Source organism: Prunus mume, linkage group LG4 (genome assembly GCF_029339155.1).
Source record: "Prunus mume cultivar Tortuosa linkage group LG4, ASM2933915v1, whole genome shotgun sequence".
Taxonomy (NCBI): Eukaryota; Viridiplantae; Streptophyta; class Magnoliopsida; order Rosales; family Rosaceae; genus Prunus; species Prunus mume.
This window is the reverse complement of record NC_142701.1, coordinates 16,477,476-16,488,954: the sequence shown is the minus strand read 5'-3', so window position 1 is coordinate 16,488,954 and position 11,479 is coordinate 16,477,476. Positions and strand designations below refer to the sequence as shown.

The 11,479-nt window shown below is 38.1% G+C and overlaps 1 protein-coding gene across 1 annotated transcript; it reads left to right on the top strand.

Annotated features, from left to right (window-relative positions):
* Positions 1–6,152: 6,152 nt before the first annotated feature.
* On the top strand, positions 6,153–9,021 carry LOC103327234 (Class I peptide chain release factor). The gene is made up of 6 exons (XM_008229525.3): positions 6,153–6,814; positions 6,895–6,970; positions 7,061–7,191; positions 7,263–7,333; positions 7,827–7,908; positions 8,782–9,021. Exons 1-6 carry the CDS (start codon positions 6,374–6,376, stop codon positions 8,800–8,802), a joined length of 822 nt encoding a protein of 273 aa, XP_008227747.2. The 5' UTR covers positions 6,153–6,373; the 3' UTR covers positions 8,803–9,021.
* The last annotated feature ends 2,458 nt before the right edge of the window (positions 9,022–11,479 follow it).

Sequence of the window (11,479 nt, the reverse complement as noted above, 5' to 3'; positions counted from 1 at the left end):
CCCGTCATTTATTGAGTTAATTGCCTATTTTTCTAAAAACACAATATCTTACCGGTAAGTTATAGTGTAAAGTTCCTATATATCTGATAACGCAACATCTTACCCGTAATTTATTGAGTGAATAGCCTATTTTTCTGATAAGACCAGGAGTTGCCAATTTAGTTGGAAATAAACCAATTAAGGTACAAACGGGTATTGTTGAATCGGTTCAATTTGTATCATTTATGTTTTTAGCAGATCTTTTGTGTGCATTCGAATCCTCAATCTCTAATTTGAATTCTCATACTTTTTCCAATCAAATTGGCCACTCCTAGCATTTCCCACCGTCAACCCTAGCTCGAGGTACAAACCGGTATTGTTGAGTCAGTTCAGTTTTTTCATTTACGTTTTTTAGCAGATCTTTTGTGTTCCTTCGAATCATCAATCTCTAATTTCAATTCCCATACTTTTTCCAATCTAATTGGCCACTCCTAGCCTTTGTCTTAGCCAAGCCTAGCTCACAATACAGACAGGTATTGTTGAATCGGTTCAGTTTGTATCATTTATGTTTTTGCATATCTTTTATGTTCCTTTGAATCCTCAATCTCTAATTTGAATTCTCATGCTTTTTCCAGTCCAATTGGCCACTCATAGCCTTTGTCACATTCAACCCCAGCTCACGGTACAGACAGGTATTGTTGAGTCAATTCAGTTTTTTACATTTACGTTTTAGCAAATCTTTTGTATCCTTTCGAATCCTCAATCTCTAATTTCAATTCTCAATTTTTTCCCCAATTAAATTGGCCACTCCTAGCCTTTGCCACATTCAACCCTAGCTTAAGGCACAAACAGGTATTGTTGAGTCAGTTCAGTATTTTTCATTAACATTTTTTTGCAGATCTTTTGTGTCCATTCGAATCCTCAAACTCTAATTTGAATTCTCATACTTTTTCCAATTCAATTGGCCACTCCGAGCATTTGCCACCGTCAACCTTAACTCACAGTGTAGACAGTTATTGTTGAATCGGTTCAGTTTTTTTCATTTATGTTTTAGTAGATATTTTGTGTCCCTTTGAATCCTCAATCTCTAATTTGAATTCTCATTTTTTTCCAATTAAATTGGCCACTCGTCCATCTGTGTGTGGTCATTGGCAGGGATGGCATGTCCTGTCACACACTCCTTCAACTTCCTCACCTGATTAAGGCTTTGATTTCTTCTTTGAGTTGGTAGTAGTCGTCAATATGGTGGCCATAATCGCGGTGATATTTGCAGTACTTGTTGTAGTCTCTCCTTCCTTGGTATAGTTACCTTATTTTCCTTGGGCTGGGGAGCTCATTGGTTATCACTGCGAAGATCTCTCCTTTGGGTTTGTTTAGGGGGTATAGTTGCTGTATTGATTATGCTTCTCGGGTCGGACCTCTTCTTTCTTTCTTTTTGCTAATAAGTCATATGCATAGTCGTTGGACCTCTTCTCCCTGGGTCGATATCGCTCTGGTGCTTTCGGATTTGGCCTTGCAATCCCTTTCCTTGCCAAGTTCAGCTACTCAACTCTTGAATAGCTGGTAGCCTCGCGAATTAGATCCTTGTATGTTTCAGGGGGTCTTATTAAGGGAAAAGAAGAAGTCCTTGCCTTGAAGTCCTCTCATTAGGGCATTATGTATCATTGCCTCGTCGCAACCTTCACATCGTGCATACTCGTTATTGAATTAGGTGATGTAATCCAGGAGTTTCTTGTCGGGTCATTGTCTGACCACTGATAAGTCGTTCGTGGTGTATAGCTGATCAGAAATGATCATATATCGATCCATGAAAACCTCTCTTAGTTCGGCAAAAGAACCAATTGATTCTGGAGTGAGTCGCTGGAACCAGCTTGTGGCAGGGCCTTTGAGCGTTGTTGGGAACATGCTGCACTTGGTTACCTCATTTGCCTTTCGTCCTTTCATGGCATTACAGAAATTATCCATGTAGTCGTATGGTTCGGTCATTCCATCGTATATAAGGGGATTTTTGGGGCCTTTGAATCTCCCACCACCCTAGTCTTCAGTAAGTCACAGGTATAGGGCAACGGGATTTCTTCCTCGATTAACTCCGGCCTTTTGGGCATTTTTTATTTCTCCACGTGTCTGAGCTGATCCCACACACTTCTTAGTTCGTCGTGACTAAGTCCTTTAGCATGGAGGTGATGCCACCGGCATCCTCCTCGACTTCGCTTGTGCCTGTCGTGGTTTTCTCATTCTATAAGTTTTCTACAAGGCATTGGTTACACTCCCGCCAGGCCCTTTTCCTCCAATATGGCTCTTGAGTCAAGCCGCTTTGGTACCTCGTCTCTATTGACTCGACGAGGCTTCGCTAGCATCCTCGTTGCCAACCTACTTTTGGTCGTTCTTCTGTCATGAGTCTACCTTTTTTACTAGGTTGGCGTGACTTTCTTGTAGTATTTCATTCTATGCGCGAAGGCTATTGTTGAGATTTTGGACGTCTTTTACGCCCTCAGGATTTGGCTAATCTTGTCCTCCAGGCTATTGAGGCAATCCATTTGATGTCTTTCCTTCTTTCTTCTATGGGCTTTTCTCTAGGCAGAACCCGAGAGAGCATTCTTTCTAATATGTTGATTCAACATAACTCAGTTTTGCTCACGTTGGGACTCAGTTGGGAGAGGGGATGCGACTTCTATCAGCAACAATTGTCATAGACGACACCATATGTTAATTGGGAGTATGATTCCCCTGGTTGACTAGGGCCCTGACTCAGTCAGGACGAGCAAAGGAGTTCAATAGGTCCCTGTTTGTGCCTAATAAAACACGGTCATGAATCGATTGAAGGACTTCCGCCCCGGTGCCTAGCGCAAGCATTTCGCCTCCTAAGAGCAAAAAAGCTGCAAAGGAGAATCCTCGGCCTCGCGACAGCTTTTGAAGACCGAGGCCAAGATCGCAAAAGACACGGTTTGAAAAAGCTATGGTTGAATCGCCACGTGGCCTCGGGCCCCACGCCCATTTAATGAAGTAATGCCTCGACTTTAGGATTTTTACTGTACTTAAAATCACAAAATACTTGCAAGAATACAAGGTAATTGTAGTATAAATGCTCATGCAAGGTCGTTGTCCCCAAAGATTGTTTGACTAATCTGTAATTAAACTAACTCTTAATTAATAACTAATATAGATTTTATCAAAGATTTGAAGTTTATGAATTTGAAAAGATTAAACTAATAAAAGAAATCAAAGTTGGGAAATAATAACAAAAGAAGAAAAATGATTTCTTTTAAAGACTAACAATTTAGAGAAACTAGGTTTAGCCAACACCGTCGCAATCCTATGCAATTCTATCAATTACTTATGAATTTCCATATATGCTTTGAAGGTTAGGTTTTCCTAATGCATGTTTTCCTTGTGATGTTCAAGCGATATCTAACATGCAATCCGTCTGTGATGTTCAGATCAAATATAAACATGCAAGACTCATTAAGCTTTGTGAAAACCCTTTGAAAAACCATGCAACCCTTAAGAGCGTGATGTTCGCCTTAAGTGAACTTACAATTACTAATCACAAGAAGCCCTCCTCAATTTCAGGTGATGTTCCAACAGAAATTGCATCAAATTACTTGTCTACATATCCTAATGGTGATCAATCATTAAAATAGATAGATAGTTTTAAACACAGTGATTAATAATTCAAAGCAAACATGCATCCATTCATAAGCAAATTAATAAAACTACATATTCATGCTAAGGCTTACGGCCTCGCCTAGCAAAGGGAATTAGTTACACATAATCATAATTGAAATCCAAGAAAATATCATTCGAATGAGTAAGAATGAAAACACCTGAAAGTAGCGAAAATCAAAACCCTAGCAATTGCTCCAAAGCCAAAAAGAAGTTCTAAAAGGAGATGCCTAAATTGCAGTGAAAAGAAGCTTAAATACCTCCTAAAACCTAGCTACCCAATCCCACAAGAAAACTAAGTTAAAATAAAATAAGACTAGGAAATAAAGTCCAAATTGGATTAGGAGAATCTGCCCAAATCTACCCAGCCACGTTTTGGTCTCAAATCTCCTCCAAATCTGGCCAAGATAGCTCGTTTTAAAGATAAAAATATTCCAACACTTCTCAGAAGGCCACGAACCCATCTGAGGTCATCTTGGGCTCCAAAAACGCAATATAAGCCCAAAACGTCACTATTCCAGCACTGCACATCGCTCCTTCATTTATTCACCAGGAAATCATCGCTAGTGTAAAAGTCTGATATTTTGATACGATCAAGCTAAGTGACTCACGTACGTCCTCCAACTGGAATTACTCCAAAATTCGTCCATTTGATTATGTTTTGCTCCAGAGAGAGTCGAAAGTCCTATATTGGAAATATAATTCAAAGTATCAAAATTCTTCCAAAATATTAACCAAAATATACTAAGAATAGGGTTAAATATATAATATAAAATCGACTCATCAAAACCCACTAGTCACAAGAAGCATTCAATGCACGAGGGAAGTGACTGAAGTAAGGATTTGGTGATGGGAATCAGGGTGGTTAGGCGCAGACATTCTCACAAGTAATCTTACAACTTAGGGTCGATCATCAACCACGTGGGCATTAAATGTGTTCCTACGGCCAAGGGAGCAGAACCCACGATCAAGGCGGTGGCGAGATTTGCCGAGATTTATGGGGGTCACACCACCATACTTCTCAACCCCAGACCACCATACTTCACGATCCCAAATGCCGATTTGACTACCCACTTGCCCCGGTCAGCTCCACCACGCAGGTCTTGTCACCTCGAGTGTCCCTCCAGGACTCCTATAAATACTAAGCTCAGGACTACGTTCAAATAGTTCAAACACCAAAATCAAAAGCCTCCCACGGAGCAAATTATATTTTCCTATAATGCACTTTCAATACCTTTATTTGCTTTCTTAGGAGTAGTGGTAGACTGTAAGGAAAATCCATCCATCAATATATCATACAACCCTTGATTTTCAAGGTGCCGGAGCACCATCTCTGTTATCGCCTCACTCACCCCATATATCATACGACCGTCGCTCTCGAGCAATGCGCCGAGCACCGCCTAAAACCCGCCACCAACACCACCACTAAACGGCATTGTAGCTCGCCGTGAACTCGACGGGCCGAGATTCGTTCCTCACTCGCCACAATCGTTTGATTAGAGTCGAACGCAAAACAAAGCGCAACATTTAAACCATTTTCTACCCGAACCTCATCATCATCTCGACGCACGGTAGACCATGCTCGCACGCCCGAGCACAAGCACCGCATCCAAAACAAGGACGCCACGTGTTGACGCGCATCCTCGGCCGGAGCACCAAGCCGCGAGATTTGCGACGGACAAACAGTCCCAAGCGTATGGCCCTTGCAAACTATCTCCCTTTTAGTGGGACGACACCTGGATTGGATTTGTAGTGCATTAAGTGCTCCCTTTCAGTCTTGTCTTGACACCCGCGTGGATTAACTTGATCATAGAGGCGATCTTCCCTAGATTCTCTAGTCACCTTGATTTACTCCTCAAGTTCGACTGAGAGGGATCTTGGGAGATTTTGCCCAAGCATATGGCTCAGGTGGTTTTGACCGTGAGCAGATGCCATCTAGCGGACCTTGGTCTAGTAGGGCCTATGATCTGGTTGGGTCAGTTGGTTTACTTTTAAGGTAATGACTCGTCGTAGCGAATCAGGTCGAGTCGGCATACGAGGGTATCTACTTTGTTGACCACGTGGCGCCATACTATAGGCTTGGCGATATGGTCCATTAACAACGCTTGAACAACAAAGCCTTTTCAACATTATGTGCTTTTTATTCATTATACACAACACTTTAACACAAAAATTTACCAAACGCTCATAAACTGATTATTGTACCAACAACACGTTTAACAAAATGTTTACCAAATGCCAAACAACTTTCTCTTACAGCTGATTTCTCTCACAGTAAATCTAACAACAATTATTTTCACAGCACAGCAATGTCAAACCAACCCTTAGAAGAATATGTAAATTCTACAGCTATGCCACTAATACTTGACCAAATCCTTGATTAATAATAGTTTTTTCACGCTCTCTATTGTTTTATGTTAATTACTTTAATACCCTTAGCAAATTTTAGCGAAATTAGTCTCAAGTGACACGTCTAATATTGAAAATAGCCCGTGAGTATAACTCAGCTCATCTTGGCAGTGTTTAGAAACCCAAAAAGTCAATTAAGGGTAAGCGCCCTCCTTCAATCAATCGCTTATACTCAAAATATATATATGAAATTCGGTGACAAATCTCGGAAGGAAAGTGAAGGTGGTAATTGAGAATATGGTTCAGGCAGGGTAACAATACTTAGGGTTTAGGGTAGTTGGTGTTTCACGATTTGCGGCCGGAATCTCCGTATAAAGGGAGAATGGCCGTGGCACAGTCAGGGTGGAAATTATCATATTCAAATTCATGGGTTAGAGTAGTTGGAGTTTCAAGAAAAAGCAGTGGCGCAGCTTCTAAGCCTGCTATAATTCAAGCATCATGTCCACCTCCGTCTCCAGCCATAGCTGTGAAAATAAGAAGAAAATGCTTAAGCAACTGGAGGTGGACGCAACAACCACCACAGTTGCTGGAAGACAAGAAAAGCGACGCCTCCTTCTTCATACGGTGCTCTAAGTACGGGAGCAGCATTGGTGCCGCAAGTAATACGAATAGCGGAAAGGGATATCTGGCATCTACGGACCAAGAGCTGATGAGTCAGTGCCAAATGGACACTTTCAAGGCGTCGGGCCCAGGGGGGCAGCACCGTAACAAGCGAGAGTCTGCCGTACGCCTCAAGCACCTCCCCACCGGTCTTACTGCGCAGGTCTCCTTCTTTGCTTCTAAATGCTCTAAACGCTCTATATGCTCAATTGTCAATATTCAATTAATTGAATTCCAATTTAGGCTGTCGAGGACCGATCCCAACACATGAATCGTGCGTCAGCCTTGGCTCGCCTTCGCGCTCTTATAGCTCTAAAAGGTGTGTTCACTCCATTTCAATCTTTTTTTCATTTCACATCCTCAATTATCAAATGATTATTTACTCTTGTCTTGCGCTAGTCTGGTCTAGTCAGGAACACTGTGGATCTTGATGCTTATTCCCCTCCTCAAGAGCTTCTTCAAATTCTTCCCCCAAAGTCTACCATTAGAGGATCAGATTGTGGTCCCCAAATTGGACCCAATAATCCTAAGTTCATTTTGGTATGTAATTATCTTAGATTTAAGTCATTTTGCTATGTGATGATCCTAACTCTAGCTACTCTCCTTTGCAGGGAATGCAAGCTCTGTTGGATCTCATTTTTGCAGTTGAGGGTTCTGTCTCAGAGGCAGCCAAGTTTCTGGGGTATACAATTACAAATATTCTCTATACTTTTCTTTGCAATTAGGCACGTTAGCAATGTTATATTCTAACAACTATCTGCGACTCCCATCCTTTTCCAGTTGGCTCCATCTTTAGATTGAGTAGTGATTTTGTATGGAGACACCATCTACATGCCCCAAGGAAATTCTAATGGGTTCAAAGAATAGCCTAATTAAGTTATCATAAATAGCAAATTTCTCCACTTTTTAAAGATAAATAACTACCATCTGCCAGTTAGAATAAACATCCACTGGAGAAAGGACCAAATAAAGATAAACGGGAAGATGACTCTGTTTGATGGTTCACTTACTTACATGGGACATGGAAACTTTTTGTTTATTGTGCACAAACATCAGCCCAGAAAGAAAAAAAAGTTTATTATGTCTAAACAATAAATTCGTCTGTTTGATAGCTTTCTTGCTAATTGTTCGAATTGTTAATCAACCCATCCTTATGTCTTTTATAAATAATGCAGGTTAAGCACAGGTGCCCTGTCACGGTTAATACTCTCAAACGATTCTCTCCGACTGGCAGTCAATGAACTAAGGTTTTCTAAGGTACAACTTCTAATGGCCACAATAGGAAGTATTGCTTTGGTTTCCTATTGTAGCTTTTGACTTCTGGATGACAACTATTTACTGCATTCGAAATTATTTTCTACTATTCTGGAAAGTAGTAGCCTACGAATAATTACACCCACGAACACCCTCCCCACCCCATACACACACACACACTCATACAAAGGGACTATTAAGGACACATTTCTTTGATAAACAAATTACTCATTCTCTTGTCATAACTAGGGAGTTAGTTCTCTATGACAAAGAAACTAAACCCTAGAATAAGAAAATGACAGCCATAAGCAGAAAACAGAGCGTCAATAGTCCTAAGGTGCCCGTTTATAGTTTTTAATTGCCTTCCAAACCCTAGCAGGAACAAATTTGATTTTCCTTTCTTTCTTGCATTGCATGTGAGCTTCAGTAGTTTTCCTCTTTTCATTTTTCATACATAAATAAAAATATAATAAAACTTAATATTAACTTCAAACAACATGGCTAATAAGTGCAAATTATAAACATTGGAATGCACTCTCAGGCTATTATCATTTTCTTTGTTGTTTTTTTGTCATATTGAAGATGGTTTGCATACCCCAAGAACATGTCATAATAATAAAATATAAATAAAACTGATATTGGGTGCCGTTGAGCACATGTTAAATCCAGCTTGACGCTCAAAAATACCCGTTTTTATGTTAGAGCACTCAAGATCCAAGATTTTATTTTTTTGTGACCCTTCTCAACAAACTTTTTGTTCAAATGCATCATTTACTATTTTAAGTTGGGTTTCATTAAATGTATCTTGGAAATTATCTGGATGTTAATCTGTGTTGCCAGTAATACGGACGTTGAACTTTTCTCTGACTTTTGCAGGGTATGAAGCCTCTCAAGTAGAATTTATCAGCTGGCAATTACTTGTTTCAAGTACTAATTGTTGCTTCTTCTTTTTTAATTGTGCAAGAAAATGACATACGTGCACTCTGAAATGTCATTTTTTTCTTAAAAAAACCTACTCCAACAGCTAACTTTGCTAGACAATTCATCAGTCAGATCATGCATAAACATTGTTTTTGGGGTAATGACATGGATGCACTCTCATAGACATTATCATCAGCGTAGGTTCAAGTTCAACACAGCAAAACTAGAAAAAAAAAAATTGGTGGTTCTTTTGGTTTGAGCATTGCTTATAATTGCCAAGGGATTCTTGGAATGCCACCGTTCAACGTTTCTTTGTAAAAGAAAAGGTCATAGCGTTGGACTTCTTGTTGCTGTGCAAATTAAGGGCATATTACGTAATATACCCTTTCCAGAATTGAATTGACACAAGAAATGCCTTCAGGATGAAGGATTAATCTTTGTGCGTTTAAAATTGTAAACTCACTTTAAAGTTTAAAGTTAGATACATAAGACATTTTCGAAGAATTTTACGTCTTTCTAGATTGCAAAGCAAATTGACACTAGACCAAATGTTCAAATTATCATGGCACTTTAGTAGTGTGTGTGTGTGCAAGAAGACCATCTTCTTCTTGTAGTTTAAAATTATTGTTCCATCTAGAGGTGTCAAACGGGCTGTGTGGCATCGGCCTAGCCTGTTTAGAGTTGGCCCATTTAATAAACGGGTTGTGTCGAGCCTGCTTATTTAGGAAAATCATCAATTTTGGCTTGACCCACAGCTCGAGCCCTCGTGCTTGTGTCGAGGTTGTGGGTTCGGGTCGTGCTCTTGTCAGGCCACTAAACCGGCTGATATGGGCCCACATCAAATGTGACTTATGTATTTTTATTTTTATTTTTTGTAATTATTTTTACTACTTTATTTAAATCTCTTTTATAATTATGTACATACTAATAATATGTATTATTTGAAAAGACAGGAAGAAGATGAAGAATGGTGTTTCATTGGGATTTATGGTCGCGAACTTAAAAAAGACATGAAGAAGATGAAAAATGATTTTTTGTTCTTGAAAATTTGGGTCAATCGTTTTATTAATTCCTGAATTTCGACCCGATTTGCATTTGAGTACCTTAATTTCTAAAATAGTTCATGTGGTCCTTTAACTTTAGTTTCGTTAGGACAAATGGTCCTATCGTCAATTTTGTTAACTTTTCTGTTAAATGCAGGGACAAAATGGTATTTTTGTATCAAAATCGATCAAAATATGAATAAAAAATTAAAAAAAACTAAAAACTTAAAATTAAACTCCCCTTCCCAATCCCGATTTCTACTCTCCCAAACCTTTTTTTTTTTTTTTGGTTTTTTATTTGATTTTCTTTTATTGTTATTTTAAATATATGATTTTTTTATTCTGTTTTTTTGTTTTAATATTAAAATATCATTTTGCCCCAACATTTAACTGAAAAAGTTAATAAAATTGACGGCATGACCATTTGTCCAAACGAAACTAAAGTTAAACGACCACGATACGGGAGAGGTCTTTCTAGACCTCTCCTGACGAAATTTCGTCGGCAACATAGATCTATGCCGACAAAATTTCATTGGGAGAAGTATTCATTTATTTATTTTTAATTTAAATTAATTAGTAATTATTATTTCTTATTGAATATTTAAATATGCTACTTATTTCAAAAATTGCTCAATAAATAGTAATTAATTATTTTGTGTAATTTTCAAACCTAATTTCATTCAAATTTAAATTGAAAGGATATGTCAAAACGAAAAAAATTAATTGGTTATCCTCGTTTGGGTGTCTTCATTAAATTTCTCCAAAGCCAAGAGCCCCAAGGCCTAAGTCTTTGATTAATATAATTATTATTAATCGATGCCAAATCCAAAGCCGATCCTATAGCCAAGCCCATTACCCCAACTCTCTAATGTTTACCACACTTACCAAACCATCATAGTGCTTTGTTTATAAAGACCTTTTTATAGGATTGTGGATTTTCGATGTAGAGTGTTCACAAAGGGCACCTAAAAAGAATATTTTCAAAGTATAGCCGTGCGGCTGTACTCCGAATAATAGAATATTTTAAAAGTCCAGTCGTGCGACTCTACCCTTTAAGTACCTCTCTTTTTAATTACTTTGATTAGTAGTTATGTTTTACTTAGTGAATATTAAAGGAAAACAGAAAAAGGAAAAATTGAATTACTATTTATTAAGTAATATAATTCATGAAGTTAATTAATAAATTAAATACTAATTATTCACTAAATAAATAATAATTAAAATATAATTACTAATTTCACTAATTAAATAAAGCAAATATATTATTTAATTACTAATAATCAAAAAAATTTAAAATTTAATTCACCTAAACATCCTAAGTTTATATTTATTTATTTTCAAAAAGACATCTCCCGACGAAATTTCGTAAACACGGGTCCATTAGACCTCTCTCGAAGAAATTTTGTCGGCAAATGTATTTTCGTCGAGGGAAACCTAATCCGGAAAATTTTTGACGGCATAGATCTGTGTCTACGAAATTTCGTTGGGAAAAGTGTTCATTTATTTATTTATTTTAAATTTTAAATTTAAATTTTAAAAATATAAAATTAGTTTCTTTACTTTTTCTTTTGGCCAACTTCCTTAATTTAATATATGTCATTAAGTAATAT

Coding starts and splice junctions, on each gene's coding strand:
- LOC103327234 (XM_008229525.3), top strand. CDS start 6,374: ATGGCCGTGGCACAGTCAGGGTGGAAATTATCATATTCAAATTCATGG. Junction 6,971..7,060: donor CGCTCTTATAGCTCTAAAAG/GTGTGTTCACTC, acceptor AGTCTGGTCTAG/TCAGGAACACTGTGGATCTT. Junction 7,909..8,781: donor ATGAACTAAGGTTTTCTAAG/GTACAACTTCTA, acceptor TGACTTTTGCAG/GGTATGAAGCCTCTCAAGTA.